We start from the raw sequence: 24,078 nt of genomic DNA, 5'->3' as shown, positions 1-24,078 counted from the left end.
TATTAAGTCACAGCTCTGTGTCCACGAAAGGTTATGGCTGTAGTGAGTGTAGTGGATAAGGTTAACAGTACATTAATTTACTCGATACGATATCGATACCAAGCATCGATACATTTTCTTTTGATAAAACATCCCTAGACGCAAAATAAACAGAGTATAAAATGCTCTTTCGTATTTTCGCTAATATTTTTAGTTTTTAAGGCAGGAACGAAGTGGAAAGAGTAAGACATTCATTGAAATCGTATTATTTATTCTATAAAATAAATATTTTTTATTAAATATTAGAGACAGTTTAGGCACTAAATTAAAGTCATAATCATCGTCAGTCGGATGAATGAAGACATCTCCAAATATATATATACTGTTATACGAGTAAGTACGTTTCTAGTTCTTTGCTGACGAGGTCTTCGAACTAACGTATTTTAAAGCGGCCATGTCGGTAGCCGTTCAGGTATGACTGCATACTGAACGACATAATATTATCCAGCGCACTGCTATATCATCAGTTTCGCGATCTTCATCGCACTGCGGTTTCAAGTATTTCCATTGTGTTTATTATTATTTGAAAGAGTGTTTACATCATTCAATTTACAATAGTTTGTTAATAATTATATTAATTTCCACTAAGTTAGTCAGTTATAGGTATGTATGATCGAGACTAGGTAGTCCGAGTAAATAAAAACAAATTCCATGTAAATTACAGTAGAATTTTTGGTTTTAAAAATTTTCCTACAATATACCTAACTAATTATAATTTTATTTTCATAAAAATCATTTAGTATGACCGCTGTGTGCCGAAATGTGTTTACCCACAAAGTATTTTATGTTATTTTTTAACGTAAATTTTAGGTGTTAATAATGTTTTATAGGGTAATTATAAAAATAACATCCCTTAAATTTGATGAAAATATACTGACGTGTATCTTTTCTATTCTGTTGTGAGACGTTAAGACTGGCAATATGCCTAAAATACCGATGAAGAACAATTAGTGTTGTACTATCGTCCCATGACTTGGAACCCCTTGTGAATGCATATACTTATGGTTGTTTTTAAATTTGTTTCAGGACCCTCAGGCTTCGTATGACGTAAACAACCATGATGAAGATCCGATGCCTCGATACGACATGCTGGACTCCAACCGTCACGGCACCAGGTGCGCTGGAGAAGTCGCCGCGACGGCCAACAATACACTTTGCGCCGTCGGTGTCGCATTCGGCGCCAGCGTCGGAGGTAAAAAACATTACTTCACATAAAGAAAAAAGAATAAATTTTGAAGCTACATCAAAATCGTCGTTTTGATTGCAACTGACTACCGTGTCTTAAACACTTAAAACTTAACATATTACATCCCTCTTTTTTACTTTAAACAACGTTCGCTATTAGTCAAACACTTAACTCTTTTCGACACACGAGCCACATTCACATTCATACACAACCGTGTATGCAGTATATAACTTAAATATTTTTTTCCGACCTTGTCCGATCCTGATAGGATCATATGGGCCTCCACAGAATGGAGATTTGTATTGAAAGAATTTTTTTTTTACGAGAAATGGATGTCAGCCACTTTCTCAACCTATTTGGTCCATACCCTGACACACGCAAATTGAAAAACAATATGTGTACTTGCCAGACCCAGGATTCGAACCTGGGACCCGCGGCTTTATAGTCCAACGCTTAAGCCGCGCGGCCACCATGGGTGTCAAAACTTAACTTAAATATTATATTACGTGTTAAATATTGCTTTTGGAACGAGCCTAAAAATTCGAGGAACACGGTGATAAAAAAACCGTGAAAATAGCAAGCAATATTTCTCAAATCAGTTTGCCATTTTATATATAAAATAAATCATGCGTGGATTTTAATTAGCGATAAATTTAGCTTAATCGTATATGCTTTCAAATCAGTTTATTTTTAAAATTATATCAGTTCAAAGTTTTTTCATTAGCCGTTTTAGTATTATTTTAATCAATGATACTCTCAATAAATCAAATTCTTTGAAATGTTATATCCTATTAATAATATTCTAAGTATAGTCTTTTCAATTTATTGAAGCAGATTTTATTTTTACGCAATCGATGTGATATATAATATATATTTAGCTAAATCGTGTATGCTTTCAAATCAACATATTTCTTAAATTTCAAAGTTTTTTCGTTAAATAATATTTTAATCAATTATACTCTCAATAAATGAATTACTTTGAAGTGTTCTAGTAGTTTTGTTTTTACGCAATCAATGTGATATATATATTTAACTAAATTGTGTATGCTTTCAAATCAACGTATTTTTTGGATTTCAAAGTTTTTTCGTTTAAATAATATTTTAATCAATTAGTATACTCTCAATAAATGAATTATTACTTTGAAATGTTCTATCCGATTAACATTATCCGTATTATAATCATTTAAATTTATTACAGCCAAGATGTTTTACGCAATCGATGTGATCGATAAAGCTTTCTCTATAATGAAAATCTATTATATTGTACTAGTATGCATTTTCACTAAGGAATCGCGCGTGATATAACGTAAGCTGCCATTGCCTTTCAAATAAATTAACTTATCAACTAGGTTTCGCAACTAACTTAGGTATGGTCTTTATTAGCGACTCTCCTTGTTTATAAATAGCACTTAGGTAATGAAAATATCCAGTGCCAACAATGTCTAGCCTTTCACAAGGATTTTTCTAATAAATGGGCTTTTCACAATGATGAATTTTCAGTTAAAAATGTATATTCTCAAATCTATATTTAGTATTGAATAAAACCAACGAAAATTAAAAAAATCTTGCATATTGTGTAAACATAAATATAATAAAACATATAATATATATTATTAAATTTCAATAAGAATATTCTAACATAAGGTTCTAAAGAAAAAGTACATATAAAACAAAAATATGGCACATTTTATTTTGTTGAGTTTTACTTGTGGATTAAGAATATTTGGGATTTAGTTGTTTGCATAGAAGGCAGTTTGATTGTTGTAACAGTTTTATATGTTCACGATTATTTTGTATTTTTAATACATGCAGGTAAGTATATTCTTTTAATTGTATTTTTGTAATGATTTACTCCTGTCCGCCGACCCCCGGTCTATAATATCTGATACATGCCATGCTTGAGAATCTCAATAATATTGTATGGACAGTTAATACAATATATACCATTTTTTTTCCGCCACGTGTTCATATCCTGGCTAGCAAAAAGTTATATCGTGAGCGACCTAAGATAAATATTCTAAGACTCTCGATGTGAATGGCGTTCACTAGAATGTATAGAATCATTACTTTTGTTTCCGCTTAAATCACAGCGGGTAAAATTATTTCCGACTAAATTGGACCGAATCCGCAAATCTTTTAAGCTCACGTTGGCCGTCGATCGGAATCCCGCCGTCCCTGATTTGTTTGACCACAGTTTGATCACAGACCAATGCGCAGGCAGTATTAGTAGGCGCTCAATGAGATTTGCTGCTTTATAATATATCGCTCGTATTCAAAAACTCAGTGGCATCGAAATAATTTTCGTACCTACTCGTTTTACTTAATAATGTTTTCGTTTTAATTCTCAACTGTGGCGTTTATTTAAACTCAATTCACATTTCGTACATATAGGTTTTGTAACATCCTATACCTACTAGAGCCATGAAAGACGGTTTCAATAATTATTATAGATTGGGTGAATTTAACAACAAAAACATTTTCGCGTGGTTGGTTGACCGTTCACAAACATTTATTTATTCAGGCATTTGACAATTACACGATTTAATGTTAACTTATTATTAAACATAGTTAAAAGCTGAAGCGAATAAGTCTTTTTGCTTGCCCCAGAAACATGACAGAATGAATTATTAACATGCTCAGATTGATACGCTATATATCTTGTCATAGACATTTGATATAGAATTACAGATATTTATAAAGATATAACTTTTAAAAATAAATCGGTGACGTAATGAGTTATGATACATAAACTAAATCTATTAAAATTTTAATTGATTAAAGTTTTGTACTGTTCCATTTAAATAGTTTTTTTGCGAACCGGGGTTTCGTTTTTAGGCATCGTCAGGCACTATGCGCACTCACGAATAATACGGGAAAACCTTATTTCATACGAAGAATAGGATTGAATATAAAAACATATTTTCAATGTGTAATGTAAAAAACCAGTTGATACATTATATAATGCTCGCTATTAATACATTCAGTAAGCGTATTAAATTACCTATAAACAATAGAACTATGTAACGTGTTCAAAATTCATTTTAATTAGCTTTTAAAAAAATTCCTACTAAAATGACAAATGAACAATGTTAAGATGTACTCTATAATCGGTTAACTGAGGCCCGTTTCAGACGGGACACCGCTGTCGCGCTCGTATATAATAAGGAGGGCTTTGTATTCGAATAAAGGGGCCGTTCTATTATGTTTATGAACGCCCCAGAGCTAATGAACCAACGCGTATCCGGTACACTTTTCCGTCGGCGCCGCCGATACTTGTTTTTATTACCACAGCCAGTTTTATGTTATAATTTATAACGCTAAATTATGTGTTGACTCTTTAACTCTGGGGCGTTCATAAACATAATACAATGGCCCCTTTATTCGAATACAAAGGCCTCCCATATTATATCAAGCGCAACACCGGTGTCCCGTCTGAAACGGGCCTAAATGCATCAACCACGGCACCAAAATGTCAGGCTTATTGATTATTGTCTAAACCTATTAGGCAAAACATGACAGTGAGTATTTCCTCTGACCACGCGTGCTTATTGCTGATATGAAAAACAACGTATAACCTATATATATATCGTTTTCATTCAAACGCTACGTTGTTCATACATTCATTTTATTTGAATGCGGGTTAACCCTTTATACGCCACTGTAAACAGAAGCAGTGGGCGTAAATTGTGCAGCGGTTAAAGTTTAAAACGAATTTTCTAAATACCTACTCGCTCGGACCTCCGGCCGTATTTTAGTTGTGTATGTTACAGTTTACATTCAGTTAACTGTATTTTATGTATGTGTTTGACTTACAGGATTCGTATTTGTCACTGTTTTGCTAGTTGAAATGTTTGAGGTCGTTAGGTGGATTCAGCACTCGTTTATAGAAATGTTTGTAGAATTTTGTAAGGCTTAATAAAATGTGCTGGTAGTGTTTATGTCAAAGGTTAAATAGATTGTTATATCTACAAGTAGGTACGTCTGACAGAGTTTCACCGATACATTTCTAAAATGTTTTTAACTTTGGCAGCCATAACAATACAATACTAATGTTGGTAAATTTAAATTGATTATGGTGGCTTTATTTTTACTGTTCGTCACGAGTGATATATGCATTTAGAATATTTGTAACTGTTAATCTAAATATCTTTATAATATCTGCACTTGTTTTACTGTCTCAATAAACCTGCTTATTACGTGAATAACTCTACGACATAATTCCATAATGAGAAAATATTTGACTGTTAGTTATCTCTTATGTTTCTGGATAACTTGATGACTGGGTATCGTTAATAAAGTAGTTATTAAAGTAAAACTTGACGGATTCACAAAGTTCCTGAATAGAAAATAATTTGGCTAAGCAATCTCTGGTACTTTCTCGTCATTATTGAATTATGTGGATTAAGAACATAATTTACATTTTTTAATTAGATAATACAATCTTATATACTTGGTGTATTTTTTGTTAATAGTTGAACCACATTTATATTTTATTTTATAAGACTGGTTTATATTTTCTTTCTACAGGAGTCAGGATGTTGGATGGAGACGTAACTGATGCAGTGGAGGCGCGTTCTCTCAGTCTGAACCCTCAGCACATTGACATCTATAGCGCTTCTTGGGGACCAGACGACGATGGTAAAACGGTGGATGGACCAGGCGAACTTGCGACGCGAGCATTTATAGAGGGAGTTACAAAGGTAATCATAATAAAAATCAATAATAATGGTTCCCTTTACTTTGTTGCTCCAGCGCGTCAACGCTCCTCATTTTCGTAGCTTTTAATGGAGGCTACGTGAAACTACCACTCCCTCCAGATTATCTACTCCGCAACAAACAATATGTCCAAAAAACTTTAAAATGCGTTTCAATTCTCAAACATATTGCTGACAAACCTTTAGTTACTTTCTAAATGATTGATTGGTTCGTCGAGCGCTCTGTCCAAAAATTACGAATCATTCAACGCCAACACCACTTTTTGAATGGATCAGTTGCCTTCTACACCGTACTCAGCGTACATCGTCCACTGGTCCAGTGCGTAAGACACTGGGTTCTCCACCCTGGGTTCGAGTCCCGGTGAGGTAACTAATGTACAGAATGTACTATGCAATTTTCTCAAAGCCATGTAATCGTTTTACTTATACTACTACACTACTATCATTGGGCATCACGTCCTGTTGTAGTGTGTGACTGTGGTGAAGATTTATGGATTGTCATTCCTATTTATACAATTGCAGTCGATATATTACAAGAAAGACTGTCGCAATTAACAAAGCATAATAGACCCTACTAATCTAGTTATGATTGAGGAAATGCTGACAATTGTTTTCGCTTCATTGTTTTGTTTTGACAACAAAACATGTATATTAAAGTATGTCACCCATGTAGTGCTAGGAAGCAATGGTGCTGGATATATTATAAGTGTTATAATTTTTAGTAAATTAATTTGTGGTGAACGAATTCATTACCTACCTATATACAACTTTCTTGCCAAACATTCTAATTCTTTTCAATTTGTATTCCTGTTTTTATTGAAAATGACAGTGAATTCTTGACGACAATAGTATTCCTTTTACCAGTTCTATGCCTTCAGTGAGTTGTCTTGCTCTACGAAGCCGTAATCGACAGGCCGCAGATACAAATTTCGCGAGTTATCTCGTCCGACTTTAAACTAAAATTACTAGCCACTGTCGATTGATTTGCATATTCTAAAAAAATAAACACAGAGTGACATCTGTTTGAATAATTATGAAATACTGAGCTACATATTATCGGTATTACAGCGATTTTAGTTAGAGCTTCGCTCTATCGTCAACGTGTGTCATTAAAAATCTGCGGCCTGCCAGATACTGCTATAGTAATGTCGAGAGGCATACAAAAGGTTAATTTAGTTTAAAATGTATCTCCATTAAATAGAATAGAGTAACCACTTTGACCAACGGTGTCTAAAGGTACTAACGGAACACACATCTAAATATTTTTTTCATTACAGGGTCGTTCCGGTAAGGGATCCATCTTTATCTGGGCTTCCGGAAACGGAGGTCGAGACCACGACAACTGTAACTGTGACGGTTACACAAACTCCATCTGGACCTTATCTATCAGCTCGGCTACAGAAAAGGGGGAAGTCCCCTGGTATTCGGAAATGTGCAGTTCAACATTGGCGACCACGTATAGCAGTGGTTCTATGAACGAGAAGCAGGTATGCGATTATATAACAAATAGATTTTTTAATAGTTTTCTATCTAAATAGGTTTCAATATACTAGTGAATTCTAGAGTTGGCGTTATGACTCTCTTGGGCCAGGCTAAGTGATAAATATATAAAAGGGGCAAAGAATGTAAATCGATGCACGACTCATATTCAATTCAATGAATAATTTTATACGTTCACAAGTCATCGGGAGTCATGCGTGCTTGCTCATAAAAAACGTCACAGTTAAACGTGGACTTTATGTGAGAAGGCATTGATTTTATATTAGTGGCAAAGGGTGGAGGTTGACTGTTTAGTTCCACCATAAATAGTGCACACTAAATTTAGTCAGTCATACGTAGGTATTTGTTTTCGTTAAACTAAGACTACAATAATTTACAGCTGGTGTTGGTTAGTTTTTAAAATCTAATTACACCCTGGGAAACCAAACCATAATAGATAATAGGCGAAAAATACTCATCTATCCATAAAATATCTAAAATTATGCCAATAAATCATACATAATTTTGAATATTTTATAGATAGAATAATATTTTATATCTATCTATAATAGATATAAAATATTATCATGGTCATGGTCAGGTCAGGCAGGGCTTAATGAATTAAAAAAAAAAATGAACCAACAGAATGTGTAATATGTAGTCTTAATCTAACAAATAAGTATGAATGAAAAATTGTGCACAATTTTCTCGTATCCAAAATATACCAAAACTATTTATTATGACTTTTAAAAACTAACCATTACCATCTGTAAATTGTAATCTTAGTTCAATAAAAACAAATACGTATGACTAACAAAGTGTAATATGCACTATTTATGACAGATCTTAACAGCCTACCTCCACCCTTCGCTACTGGTACCTATGCATGGCGAGATTGCTCGCAGAACCAAACTGGCGTGGAGTGCATTTGGGCGCCTGAATAGTATCTTCAAAAGCGACCTCCTTTGTGTATTAAGCGTGAAGTGTTCAACTAGTGTGCTACCAATGCTTGCTCACGTATGCATGTGAACCATGGACTCTTAGTGTAAGAGAAATAAAAAAATTCCGAGTAGCGCAATGTAGCATGGAAAGATGCATCTTGGGCATAACGCGTAAAGATCACAAAATAAATCTATGGATAAGAGTACGCGATGTGATAGAGGTAGCTAAACAGATGAGATGACAATGGGCTAGACATGTCTCTAGTGGACTACCGATGTACAGATGCCGTCATACAGTGGTACCCAAGGGGAACTAAACGCCCACAGGAATGTTCTAAAACCCACTGGATAGACGGACTCATAAAGTTAGGTGGTTGTACGTGGCAGCAAAGAACTAGGGACCGAGAAAAGTAGAGGGATCTAAAGAAGACCTTCTTACAGCAGTGGATCGACCCCGGCTGATGATGATAATATATCTTTACAGAGGGTGGTTGTTCCAAAAAGTTTAGTAAACTATGATTCAGACCGATATAATTTTAACATTTAATATTGTTAATCTAGAGACGTTGATATACTAATATAATACGAGTATAATATGTCTACGTATTTTTATAATTTTTCAGTATGCGTCTGGATTTAATACTATCTACTTTTGATCAAATTACTTCATCTGGGTTATTATTCTTTTATGGTTTGTGTCAATTCATGGTGAACATGCATTATATTAAATAAAATAAAACAAAATATATAGGTACCTCATACTAATTCCACTTATTTAATATTTTGTACCGCTTACGTGCGCTTTATACGCTTATATACAGTGATGCCACAGCATGCGTGAAACTCCACAAACGGTCGTGTAAATTCCCCATTAACAAAGGTGTCCGGCAAGGTGATACCATTTCACCTAAACTATTCACCGCTACTCTTGAGGACTTATTTAGGAGACTTGATTGGGAGGAAAAAGGTGTTCCAATTAATGGAGAGCAACTCAGTCACCTGCGCTTTGCAGATGATATTGTTGTACTCTCACAGGACCCGAAAGACCTCCAAGGTAGAATGCAAGAACTCGCGGATGTCAGTCAAACGGTCGGTCTAAAGATAAATGTCTCAAAGACAAAAGTGATGAGTAACTGTTTTTCGGACCCTGCGATTATCTGTATTTCTGGCACCCAACTCGAGCAAGTCAGCAGCTACGTCTATCTCGGACAGCAGGTGTCCATAGACGGAAGCATGCACGATGAAATTGCTCGAAGAACAAAGCTGGGATGGAGTGCTTTCGGACGTCTGAATAGTGTCTTCAAGAGTGACCTACCATTATGTCTTAAGCGTAGGGTGTCCAACCAATGTGTGCTACCCGTGCTCACATACGGCTGCGAGACGTGGACCCTCAACACGAGAGATGTCCAAAGGCTAAGAGTCACACAGCGAGGCATGGAGAGGTGCATGTTGGGCATCACGCGAAAGGACCGCAAGAGAAACGAATGGGTTAGGAAGCAGACAAGAGTACGCGATGTAATAGACGTTGCCAAACAGCTGAAATGGAGATGGGCGGGGCACATTGCTCGCCAAAAGGACGGCCGCTGGACAAATGCCGTCATCCAATGGTACCCAAGGGGTACGAAACGGCCACAGGGTCGCCCTAAAAGCCGCTGGGTTGATGAACTGGTAAAGTTCGGCGGAAATACGTGGCAGCGAACGACACAGGACCGAGAGAGTTGGAGAAAGCTTGGGGAGGCATTCATCCAGCAGTGGATTGACCCCGGCTGATGATGATGATGACGTGCGCTTTAGAGGAACATTGTCTACTAATAAAGAATATACAATAACACAGATATTTTGACCAACCAATTCAAAAAAAGAGACAAAAATATTTTTTGAAAATACGACTAATAATAAATTTAAATATACTTCTAAGACATCGACCGTTCAAAATAAATAAAATGAATAATTAATATTACCATAATGAATAGGTATTAGGAATTCAATAATGAAATGTATTTACAATATGTTATTATTAAAAAATATAAACCATTTTTTTGTGCTCTGTATTTAAAGATGGATTCATTAAGTAAATTCATTGCATACCATTAATATGCAAATGCATTGTCTTCCCCATAGGTGGTTACAACGGACCTGCACCATTCTTGCACGAACAGTCACACGGGTACCTCAGCTTCCGCACCGCTGGCCGCTGGAATATGCGCCCTGGCACTCGAAGTCAACAGGGACCTCACGTGGCGTGATATGCAGCATATCGGTGAGTAATTATTCATTTACCTGCATTCGAACATAAGGAATTTAAATATATAAATATGTTTCGGTTGTTCTGTTGTAGTTTCAAAAATCCATATATTAATCTTCTACTGTATTAGTCGTCTGGTCTAGTTACTAGTAAATAGCCTTGTAGTTATTTGAAGAAGCCAAGAATATGTCACATGGCATGAGTACCTACTATCTTATTGATTGACCATACCACGTTCGTGTCATTCAGCTGATTTAATGGAATTATTGCTTATTGAAATGTGACGCAGTGAGTGTATCAGTCATTATTGGGATTAGGGAATCAAATCTCGAGCCATAATTTTGATCCCGGGATTTTGGGATTACAATTTGACGATCCCGGGATTGTCATTTTTTTAGATAGTTAATTAAAATTTTTTATATACTTATACAAATAACGTTGAATAAAGTCAGTCAAAAATGTCTAGTAGGTATAATTTATACTATTTAAGAAATTTATTTTTAATATTGTGTTCTTTCAATTTTGGACATACATAGGTTTAATGAAGTAAATAATATTGTAATATAAATAATTATGTGAAAATAAAACAGTATTATTTATTCATATTAAAATAACAAATAACATATTATGTTGACAATAAATACAAAAAAATATTATAATAAAATAAAATATAAGAAAATTAAACAGTTCAACAATTAAAACATTATAATGTTACTGAATAGGCGAATTTCAAGGTAACCACCATGTTGTGATTAAACCTGTAGACCATTTACTTAGATATTTGTGGGAAAATTTTATGAATTCCTACTTACAGTCGGTGATATTATAAGCAAAATTCGTGTGTATATATGTATCTTCATTGACAAATAGGTACTGTTTTGCATGCTTATCACTCATATAATATTATGCCTGCAATACCAATTGTTTATGATTGATAAAAAAATCAACCCCGAAAGTTTCGGGATTATGTTTACTAATCCCGGGATTCATGAGTATCGAAAATTGTCTGGGATCCCGGGATTGGATTCCCTAATTGGGTTGGTATGAAAAATTAATAATGGGTGTCATCATCTAATACATACTTGGTATTAGTTTCTCATTCGTTTCGCCACGGTAAACATTTTGAAAAGTTTGGATCTTTAGGTAGTCGTGGGAAAAGCACATGTGATAAATATTGTCGAATACCATAATATCATCAGATAGATTTTTTTATTACCATTTTGACAAATTATCGTAAACTTACCTAATGTATGTACTATCCTAATAAGATCATATGGACCTCCACAGAGTGGAGGTTGTATTGTATTAACGAAACATGGATGTTAACCATTTGTTCAATCTATTCGGTCCAAAAACAACATGTAAATTTTACCAGACCTGAGATTCAAACCCGAGACCTACGATATTACAAGCCGACACGCTATCTCTCAAATTGTAGGTACTACTCTTCTATAACTACGTATTATAATTAGTATGTGATGTTTGAATGGACAAGAATAGGTGGGAACTATATAACTAATAACGCTCATGACGTATTGCTGTTCAAAAAGTTAATAATGAGAACGCAATTAATGAAAAATTCACATCACATTTCACTTTCTACGAATGCCAACATTCGTATTAATTGGATGAGCAACCCCCAAGCCTTCGGGGTTGCCACTGTGACCGCTTTTTTGTAAATCCAAGTTTTGAAAATGTTATACAATTTTAATAATAATTTCATTTATACACGGTTTCACCTTAAAGGTCTATTTTGTATGCATAATTAAAAGTATTGACTTAAAATGTAATTATAGTATGTGATCAGTCACCTTATTCTTTTTCTAGCGGTCGCGTTTACTATTAACACGAAATTTTACATCTGCGCGATAATTAAAGTGGCAATTAATAATGGGAATACACGTTTAAAGATGTGCACAGGTGATAAACTGCGTATTGATAACAAACTTCACCAATGGAATATGTACAGATAAATTCAAAATAAATTCCTCCAATAATGGAAATATAAAGCGTGTGTTGTTTAGGGCGGTAATGGTTGAAAAAGTGCAGGTGTCCACAGTGGAAGCGACAATTTGCGTGTAAAAGTACGTGTACAGGGTACAATGTAAAGCTTGTTTTAGTCTTTAATGTTTAATGCCCCTAGGTGTTAGTGAAATCAGTAATACGCACGATGATTGGCCGAATGGTTCACAAACACTGTGACACGGATGTGGCATCGCCGTCTAAGTCACCCTACTATCAATAATACACCACAGTCCTACCTACAATCACCAATACACAAACAAAGGTCATCTAAGGCTGGAACAGTGAGTACAGTCGCTTCCGGTCATCGCACGCTACACAGTGTTTGATGACGTCTCATATAGATAGTACGAGGAAAGGGTTACATGTAAATTACACGTATTCAGTACGCCGTATCACAGTTCACCGTGAGCTGCTATACCGGAAAGAGATGGCCATATAGCATTGCCATAAAAGATGACGCGTTGATCGTAAAGAATTTCACCGTGAAGTTAGTTGTACGTAGGTATATTGCAAAACCATTTGAGTTGTCTAGAGTCATAACTCACATTTTTTATTTTTCTCATTTTTAGTAAATAAAGCCAAGTGATTCTAAACGCATCAATTTATATTTTAAAAAAATCTTTTAATTGTGTAAAAACTATTTCCAAAAATCTCTCTTGGGTAAATTATGTTCTGGCCCTAAGGTCTTTCTAACCAACTAGGAATCTGTATTTTTTCTCACGCTGTCATGGCGTATTTTACATCTTAAGAAGGAGACAATGCGATTCTTGTTTGTAGACTTTAATATTCCAATTTTATTAGGTTCAATAACAACATTAATTTGTATCAAATATCTGATAATAATTGATAGGGTAAGAATGTTATATAAATTGTTCGAAATGATTATTCTTCTAATTGACTTACCTATATAATATTTTCTTCTGTCTTTCCCTCGTATTCTGATGATTTTTGTTAGGTACGTATTTTTAATTGGTTTATTTAAAAATACATTTGGTCTCAGTACAATACAGTCGAACTTGGTTATTACGAGGAAGATGGGACCGACTGAATTTGCTCGTTATAAGCATTACTCGTTATATGATTATATAATATTTTTCGCGCCACGTTCTATTTAAGCATATAACAAAAAAAATGAAAACCATCGTAAAAATCCCTGAAACAAGCATGGCATTCATAAACTACAAAATAAGTTGTTCATTGTATTGAAGTGATGAGCCGCCGGCGCTGGTAGACTACCTACTGACTTCACAAAGCTTGATTTTTTCACATGCAATTTCAACCATATGCGTGGATACTTTTTCAATGTTGTCGGCGAAAACACTAATTAGGTACTTAGACACTTAACTAGTGTCATAAACTTAATCCGATTCCGGCGGCATCGGTCTAGTTAACTGGCCGGTCGGAAATGTTATTTTTAAACGATCGACACATTAACAGTTTTGCTGTTAGCTGAGGTTAGTTGAGCTTTATTTTTTTTTTACGAAATCAGTTGATTACATGTACACATTTATAATAAATACCCTTTTCTGTCGGCGCATCGGCTTTTCGATCCAATAATCGTTAATTGAAAAATTTGAAATTTTCATACATTTTGATGCACCATTATCACAAACGAAGATTGTATGAGGTAATATTAGGTTGGGATTGGTTAGATGTTAGATTCGGTTACGTTATGTTAGGTTATATTAGGTTTGGTTAGGTTTGTTTTGTTATAAAAAGAAAGTTGTAAAATCTCATGGCCACCTCTGCGGCACATTTACCTACCCGAGAAGTAGCTCGTTATAAAAGTGAATAAATGTATGGAGAAAATCATAAACTAAAATGTCAACGAATGTTTTCTCATTACATCTATTATATACACATTACATATTTCCGTGATCGGAATAACCAAGTTCGTCTGTACCACTATCTGTTTCCTATAAAACATCCAACATTGATCCGTGATACGGTCAACTGCATAAATACAATTTTCCGGAAAATGCAGTCCGCAGTGTGTCATTCCAACCGGTGGTTGTGGTTAGCGGTAGTGCCTGCTCGCAGCGTTAATTTTGCCATCCGTGCGAGGCATACATTACGTTCATACAAGGATGAAGCAGCCCTGCGTGTCATACATAATTAAAACGCATTCTGTGCATTTACCTCAAAGTTTCGCGCTCGCAGGTAATTGAGACATGCCCAACGATGTAATAACCTGCAATTACGACAAGATCTATCTCGATATTACCAGGATGCCTACCTACAAGTTGCTCATTAACTATTTAATTGACTATCAAAGTTGGGCTTGAAACTATATAACATGTTAGAGTAATAATAACTATTCAAATCTACAATGGTAGCAATTTATTATTTCACGTCGTGTATAACATTACTTTTATAATTTCACTTTTCTATGTATAATAAACAGTCAAAGCTTAATATGAGATCATTAGTACTTGTAAGTATTGGACATTATGGAGTTATAATATACTTATCGAGTGTATTATTAAAAATATAGGGGTTTTTATTAATTAGTTTTTTTACCTTTTACACTTTAACTATTCATAATTTGTTTGTTGTAATAGATTTTTTTTATTGTTGACCCTTGACTTGATAGGTAGGTGATGGAATTTTTACCTACTTCATTGTATTGATTTATTATAAAGGCTGGAGTTAAGAGTCTTCGTTGTCAGTGTATGTTTGCCATTGGTGAGTGTACACAGCGCCTGAAGATGCCGAAAGAGCGAAACATGGGTCGCAAAAAATTACTCAAATGGAATAGTACAAGACTTAAATCCATTAGAATTTACGGTACTGTTCGGTTATACCGGAGCCAGCGAAAAACGCATTTTGAAAATAGCCGATAAACTGGATTATTTGTTAGGTTAACCTAACCAAACCTAACCTAACCTAACCTAACCTAACCCAACCTAACCGAACCTAAACTAACCGAAACTAACAAATAATCCAGTTTATCGGCTATTTTCAAAATGCGTTTTCCGCTGGCTCCGGTATAACCGAACAGTACCGAATTTACTACATTTAAAGTTGTCGCTGTTTTTTGTTATTATTTTCGTGCTGGGATAAATATTCACTAAATTATTATTCTTCTTCGATTACAAGCATAGGGGTTTTAACAAGATCGTCTAGATCTAGGCCGCGGCTTTAAATGGCGAATTCCGTTAGTATTGCTAGTTATTTCGTAATTTAGAATGCAATGCAAACCGTTTTCGACCTTTGCCCTATAAAGGGTTAACTCATCCGGTGTACTTCCTTGTACCTATCTAATTTATCTACTCATCTATCTCTTTTTTTATGTAATACTGTTATATTTATATATCTTTGTTTCTAAATGTCATGTTGTGAACGTCTTAAACTTATAATTTGTAATGTCCACAATATGTTAAAAAAAAATTGAAATTTAAAATATTATTTATAGTAAATTAAGATTTTCGATTGCATATTTCTTTCATAATAAATTCATTCTTTCGACCATGCCCGATCCTAATAGGATCATATGGGCCTCCACAGAGTAGAGGTTTGTAAATAAATTTAATAAATTCTTACTCACGTTTAACTAACTCTCCATTTTTTTTCAATACGAAACATTCATAAGTGTCTATAAACAGTTACGAAGTATAAACAATATCTAGCACTACGATTGACGTACACAGTTTCGTGTCACGGCCTGAATATTATAGTGGACTGTGAATTTTAGGTGTAATTCTACAATTAGTAAAAAAATCACACGAACTAACGTACGATGTCTTTACTTTACACCTACCTAGTTGTCTATGAAATTATTAAATATTATTAAGATACATTGAGTACAGAAAACATAAAAAACCGATTTTATTTCTTCAAAATTTCAACGTATATTTTTGATATTTGTCTTTCGAAAATTCGATAGGTATTTTGTTATTCAAATTTTCTTCTATTCTTTATACATTTTGCTATAATGAAAAGGATGTTGCCTTGTTTTTTATTTGCGTTTAATTAAGTTTCCATTTACTGTGATATACTTTGACTATATCTTTACGTAAAATTAGTTTAATATAGTTTTGATGAACATCTCATTCGAGAAGCTAAGCGCTTAGAATGTTCATTCAGTATTTGCGAAGACTCATATTAACTACCCTAAATTGCGGCTAGCTCATTCAAATAGTATGTATTTCAGAATAGCTATCTACTGGTGAATGTGCCAGTGACTTGGTAATTATGATTAAAACTAGCTCGACGTTTCCGTGTGACATATGAGGAGAGTTCATAAACTTGCCTGCAAATGTGATGAAATGATTCTCTCGTGCACTGTTTCAATTCGAGAAGATTAATATTGGATGTTCTGGTTTTCATTAAATCTGAGCACTCAGAAATATATTAGTTGGTAGATACTCATCACACAACAAACTTAAAACTCATCATTATCATACAAAATAGATACGAATACTTACCATGCAGTTACTGATGTACTTTTTATGGAGATATATATCATGTTCTTAAAGGTAGCAATGTCAAAATGTCGATACTTAACAGGGCTTTAAACCGTTATTTTTTTCGTTTCGGTTCCGAAAAAAACGGTTTTTCCGGTTGTGGGTTCAGCTCCGAGTGATTAATTTTTAAATGTTTTTATTTGTATTAAAAAAATAGTTTTCTTTCGAATTATGTTTTTTTTCGTCAGTCCATTCAAAAACGTAAAAACGGGGTTTTACTGTATTAATGAATGAAATAAAAAACAATTAAAAAAATAATTAATCACGTATGGGTAGTAGTGAGTGACCCAACAGTCAAGAGCCAAGAAACAAGACGTAAGACGTGTTGTGCCTACGACAACTGAAGTGGGGAGTAAGATCACGTTAACGCGCGTGTTTGAACATGAACGGAATCGAAAAAATCGATATTTTTTTGCGGTTTTCGTTCCGACAAAAATAACGGTTTTCCGGTTTTTGGTTCAGTTCCGGTTCGAAACCCTGATAATATGTGATTACTTAACGTTTTCGTAGATTGTAAAAGTATTACCTATTCAAATGCTAGAATTTTGTAATCATAATACCTAAAAATTGTCAAGAATAGCGTGAATCCAGATATGTTATATATTTATGTTGTTTTTCAATGTGTGTTTGGACTAAAAGCATCGACCTTTTAGGTTAAGCAAGTGGATAACATCTATTTATTATTTTAAAAATCTGTATAAATTTCTTCCTGAGGGGGCCAAGAACTACACGGGATTGTAGAGCAAATTAAAGAAAATGTAAATGTCGGTGTTTATATTTGATAAAGCCATGTGAACGAAACACGTGCCTCAAAAATATTTTTTATATGTGGTATGCAATAATTGTAATCTATTATATACTCGGCTAACGTTCTAGATCAATTTTCCTATTTTCCATACATGGAAACTGTACTTTTCATATTTTAAGTGCACTCATTTTTTTCTACAGTTGTCCGCACTGCTAAACCTGCGAACCTCCAAGCCAGTGGATGGCGGACAAACGGAGTGGGCAGAAACGTCTCGCATTCTTTCGGCTACGGTCTGATGGACGCAGCCGCGATGGTTCAGCTTGCTAGGACCTGGAGAACAGTTCCTGCTCAGCACCGGTGCGAAGTATCTGCTCCTCACAATGACAAGTTTGTTGCTTTTCCACAACATTATTAGATATATTTGAAAACATTCTTCCAGTGTCTTAATTGATAATAAAAAAGTCACTTTCGAGATAAATCTCTACAGATCAAACATATGAATATTTTGAAAAACTTAAATTGTTTCATTTCTAGAGTAATAGATTTAATTTTTTTGAAAATGTTCTGACTCAAAGTTTAGAATATAATTTTTCTAACCATTTTCAACCTACTTGTATAATTTTAAATATTCATGTAAATGAATTTAAAATGTTACGAGATTATATTTAAAACACGTAGGTTGAAGATTTAAAATTTCATTATAAAAAACAAAGTAACGGTGCAGAATTACATTAGCATTGTAATGAAGTGAATATTGTTAGTTTCGACAAAAGTCCTATCTTTAAAGCATTTATTCCATGGGATGACATAATATTTGAATACAAAGGTCGAATATTTTTATTTTTATTAAAAAAAAATAAAACAAAGTATCTGTGCGGAATAATTTAACATCTCAATTAAGTAAGTGAATATTCTAATGGATTTAATTCAAATTCCATCGATAATTTTAATTTGAAGTGAAAATTGTTAATTTCAATACTACACACTATATAATTCGTCGGTGTTTTGTAAAAAGGGCTAATTAACCAAAATGCTATTTTACAGGAGGAGGATTTATAACTTTTGACATTTATTTGTTTTTTACCTGTAGATGATTATAAATATCTAACAAGTTTATAATAAAGCTTAGAAAGAATACTGTCATTATAATAGGTATTATTATATAATATTTTAAAAGGCCTAATATGTCACATTTGCTTTTTATTTCGTAATTTTAATTAATTTAATTTAGTCGATTATTGTTTTTAAGAACTTTCCTGTGGAGATAAAAATTCGCCGTTTTTACACAACAAAGCTAGTGAGGTACATATTGTATTTGCATTAAAATCTCGATTTCGCCAAAATGGTTGATTCGCCCTTTTTACAAAACACCGACGATATAATATTATCTACTTTTCCTTTCGACACATATTTATATATATTTGGAATACCTCAGAAATGTATATATTAGAAAAAATACGTTGAAAGGGGGATGAACCCAAGCTACGTTTTTAGAGGATAACTGCACTCTTTGAGGACGGCAGAAAACTTGGTATATCATTGTCAATTTTTAGGAAGAGCCACCTAAAATTATCCCTGCAATAAATTGGCGACCGTTTTTTCACAAATTTCCCCCATAAATTAATAATTATTTTAATATGTTCAAGTAGGGTGTTAAATTATATGATAACGCTGAAATAAAAATAAGTTCTAAAATAGTGCTACCAAAATATCGTGTGATAATTATCATGTGACCGTGAATTTTGGCTTATTATTATTTTTTCTCTTCCGTTAACAGGCAGTCTTCACTATCGGTAAACGCACCAGCATGTTCAGATATTAACAATCTGTATTTCTTTCTGCATAAGGTTGATTCCGGCCAAGAGTCAAGTTGTCCTCCAGTTGGCTGTGAACCAGTGCGTCGGAGTGAATTACTTGGAGCATGTCCAGGCAAAGATTTCGTTGACTGCTGCAAGGCGTGGGGACCTTCAGATCAACCTGACCTCGCCAGCTGGCACCAGAGTCACATTACTTGCCACTAGGTACGTATGTCAAATATATTTTGTAAGCAGTAGTATACTAATTATGACAGTAGACACTACTTATACTGGTTGCCAGTGGCGAAGACTCCATACTAGGCGATTATTTAAAGCCTACCTTCTTAAGAAAAATATTTTTTAATTGCATATTGACATATTTATATACTTAATCACTTCATTATTTTATGTTATATAAAAATAATTTATTTTGCCAACGAGATCGCATATGTAGGAATGTATTACAGTATTACACAGTTTACAAAACAACTGCAAAGGTATTAAAAAAATAACAGCGCGCCGCGCCGTAAATTAAGCAAATGGCAAGCTCCTTTCGCAGAGCCTAAAACATTCGCGCATAATATTGTTGTCACGACTGCGCACTTTGTCCAAATATATATAAATATTATAGAATATTAATAAATAAGTAAGTATAGATTGTTTTTAAAAATAAAAATAAATTTTATCTAATGATTTTTGATGGGTATAAATGTTTTGAAAAATACGTAATTTAAACACATCGCTCATTTTTATGTCGTCAATGAGTTTTTGTAGTTTCATTGAATTAGTGTGTCGTTATCATTTATTAGTGTGTGCCTATTCATTAGTAGTAAATATCGTACTATTCTCGTAAGTATACCTGACAAGTGTGCTCTTTTTATCATATCTCCACAGCCTACCTCTTTCCAAAAGTCACCCTTCGCCACTGCTGGTTGCAGCCTTCTATATTGTATATAATATATATATTCTATGATGACAGAGGTAAACGAAGCACATGTTATAAATGAGATTTTTTATGAGTGCTAAATACATTAATTGAAACGAAAACTCGTCATACAACAAAAGGCGAACAGTATAAATCCTTTCCTTGGATACGGTATTACAAACATAATATATATCAGTAGCGAAGGGTGGAGGTAGGCTAATAAGATCCGACATTAACAGTGCACCCTAAACTTTGTCAGTTAAACGTGTTTGTTTTCTTTGAACTAAGGCTACAACGTGTACATAGTGTTTGTTAGTTTCTTTTATTTTGTTAACTGTCAATTCATGGTGGAACTGCATTGCATTGTTGTTTTTATTTAATAAAACGCAATTTTTATGTAGTACTTATTCCTTTTTTTAATCAAGAGATTAGGACCGGTTTCGTCCGCCTCAGAGGGACATTTTCAACTGAGACTCAGAGGGACTTTTTCAAATTTTATTAAACCCTGCCTAATCCAATCCACAGTAGATAATAGTAAAAACATAATCGTTTATCTATAAAAGATCTAAAATTATACCATTAAACCATACATAACTTCAAATATTTTGTAGATCTTATCAATTATGGTTTGGTTTAGGCAGGGCTTAATTTAAAAAAAAACTAACCAACACCATCTGTAATATTATAGTATTACATTTTTAATTCAACGAAAACCAATAAGTATTACTGAAAAATTGTGCACTATTTTGTCAGATCGCCCATAGCATACCTTAACTATCATGATTTGATTCAGCCAAAGTTTAATTGAATTTTAAAAACTGACTAGCACCATCCGCAAATTGTATTCATAGTTCAATGACTGACAAAGTTTAGTGCGCACTATTAATGTAAAATCTTAACAGCCTACTTCGCTCTTCGCCAATGATATAATATATATCATCATCAGCCGGGGTCAATCCACTGCTGGATGAAGGCCTCCCCAAGCTTCTTCCAACTCTCTCGGTCTTGTGTCATTCGCTGCCACGTATTTCCGCTGAACTTTACCAGTTCGTCAATCCAGCGGCTTTTAGGGCGACCCTGTAGCCGTTTCATGCCCCTTGGGTACCACTGGATGACGGCGTTTGTTCAGCGGCCGTCCTTTCGGCGAGCAATGTGCCTCGCCCATCTCCATTTCAGCTGGTTGGCAACGTTTATTACATCGCGTACTCCTGTCTGCTTCCTAACCCATTCGTTTCTCTTACGGTCCTTTCGCGTGATGCCCAACATACACCTCTCCATGCCTCGATGTGCGACTCTTAGCCTTTGGACATCTCTCGTGTTGAGGGTCCACGTCTCGCAGCCATACGTGAGCACGGGTAGCACACATAATATATATACTAATTGAAAATAATATGTTTATAGTAGATATATATAATATAAATATTATTCGCGCTACGGCACTTAAAAATAGCTGTAGTAAGTATCTTACGTCAACATAATCATATACATGTGTGGAACAATGACGAAAAATCAATACTAAAGTGTTCGCGGAAAATAGCGTGTGTTTTAAATCTTTTCCAAAATATAATATTTTTTACTTGTAGGTACATTATTTTACTCGACAGATTAATCACGTTATCAGTTCGCTTGATGGATTGGGGTACAATTTTTAAATAACGTTGAAACATTCCAATATAGTAATATATAATAATATTATACCAATACTGATAAAATTCATTTTCTCTTTGATGGGTTTTTTTTTTTTTAATTATAATGTATATTGATTTTGTCATTATTTTGTTCGGTTAGACCCAGTTTTAATTACCAGATACATCACATACCACATTTAAATGTTAAGGGAGGACATGCTCAGCGTAGGTCAAAATGGAGCTTTTATTCTATTTTCAAAGCATGATTCTGGACATTCCTTAAACGTTGTAGATAACCTATTTATATAATTTTGAAGCCTTATTATCCTTTATATTTATTTTAAACATTTGATGACTGCATTAAGTATTTTTATTGCATAAAATAGTATTCTTTTACACCTCTCGCTCTAATGTTTTAGAATATAGTCATATTTCAGTACATAAATGTGCAGTGGTGTTAAGATTTTTTACATTTATTAATTTTTAAACGCATTTATAAAACCATCAGTATAATTTATGTCGACATTATTATGGTGAAATATTTACAAACGCCCACGATGGCCGTGCGGCATAAGCGTTGGACTATAAAGCCGTGGGTCCCGGGCTCGAATCCTGGGTCTGGCAAGTACACATATTGTTTTTCAATTTGTGTGTGTCAGGGTATGGACCTAATAGGTTGAGCAAGTGGCTGACATCCATTTCTCGTAAAAAACAAAATCTGTCAATGCAAACCTCCACTCTGTGGAGGCCCATATGATCCTATCAGGATCGGACATGGTCGAAAAAAAAAATATTCACAATAAAAAAATATATTAATATTCTTTGTGATCCTTTGTGACTGAAGTAGGGAGTAAAATGATTTTAATGGTACATGTTCAAACACGCGCGTTAACATGTTCTTACTCCCTACTTCAGTTTTAGTTTGTCAATTTATGGCTACAGCCGTATGTTGTAGTTTAACCACTGGGGAATGCCAAAAGAAATGGCGTATTTCAAAAAAACACTACCTTATTTTTAGGTTAATAATTATTATAAAGCAATCATTATTCGTAAGATGTTTATCACACTTGAATGGTCAAAGACATAGCTTATAATTAGTGTCTTTAGAACTATCTTCAAATGTGTTAATCTTGCCCATTTTTTGAATAATAAAATGCCTAATTCTTGTCAAATTTGGGATCACAGAGGTTATGAATATATTTTTTTAATGTGAATATTTCACTATATTAATGTCGACATAAAGTATACTGATGGTTTTATAAATGCGTTTAAAAATTAATAAATGTAAAAAATCTTAACACCACTGCACATTTATGTACTGAAATATGACTATATTCTAAAACATTAGAGCGAGAGGTTTAAAAGAATACTATTTTATGTAATAAAAATACTTTATGCAGTCATCAAATGTTAAAAATAAATATAAATGATAATAAGGCTTCAAAATTATATAAATAGATTATCTACAACGTTTAAGGAATGCCCAGGATCATGCTTTAAAAATATAATAAAAGCTCCATTTTGACCCACGCTGAGCACGTCCGCTCTTAATGAAAAAAGAAAACATTTTTTTTGTATTTATCATTACGAAGTAATTTCTCTTTTCAGGTCTCATGACATGTCACGCGCCGGATTTAATTCGTGGCCATTCATGACAGTTCATACATGGGGTGAATCACCTTATGGAATCTGGCTGCTTGAAATTCACAATGAGGGTAGATATATGGGTAAGTCAGCGTTATTATGGTCTCCACAATTTAACATCTCAAGATACTAACCATTCATTAAAATTAAAACACGATCTTGCATTTCGAATTTATTTTGTTCGGATTGGGAGGAAATGCTCAGGTCGGTCCAACCAGCTGTTGGACCCATCGGCCCGTCC

General features: G+C 34.0%; 1 protein-coding gene across 1 annotated transcript in view; it reads left to right on the top strand.

The window, feature by feature from the left end:
• The window catches only part of LOC147072887 (furin-like protease 1, isoforms 1/1-X/2), a gene marked incomplete at its 5' end in the record, with an annotated part of 100,347 nt that overhangs the window by 67,632 nt on the left and 8,637 nt on the right, over window positions 1-24,078 (top strand). The window contains 7 exons of the mRNA XM_085945746.1: window positions 1,066-1,231; window positions 5,753-5,925; window positions 7,218-7,427; window positions 10,482-10,620; window positions 18,045-18,231; window positions 19,692-19,865; window positions 23,802-23,920. Of these exons, the coding sequence (XP_085801872.1) occupies window positions 1,066-1,231; window positions 5,753-5,925; window positions 7,218-7,427; window positions 10,482-10,620; window positions 18,045-18,231; window positions 19,692-19,865; window positions 23,802-23,920 (1,168 nt within the window). The remainder of the gene's footprint in view (window positions 1-1,065; window positions 1,232-5,752; window positions 5,926-7,217; window positions 7,428-10,481; window positions 10,621-18,044; window positions 18,232-19,691; window positions 19,866-23,801; window positions 23,921-24,078) is intronic.

The sequence above is a fragment of the Rhyacophila brunnea genome, unplaced genomic scaffold (genome assembly GCF_057557595.1).
Source record: "Rhyacophila brunnea isolate RB1 unplaced genomic scaffold, BYU_Rbru_1.0 scaffold_19, whole genome shotgun sequence".
Lineage (NCBI taxonomy): Eukaryota > Metazoa > Arthropoda > Insecta > Trichoptera > Rhyacophilidae > Rhyacophila > Rhyacophila brunnea.
This window is presented reverse-complemented; position numbering and strand designations above follow the sequence as displayed.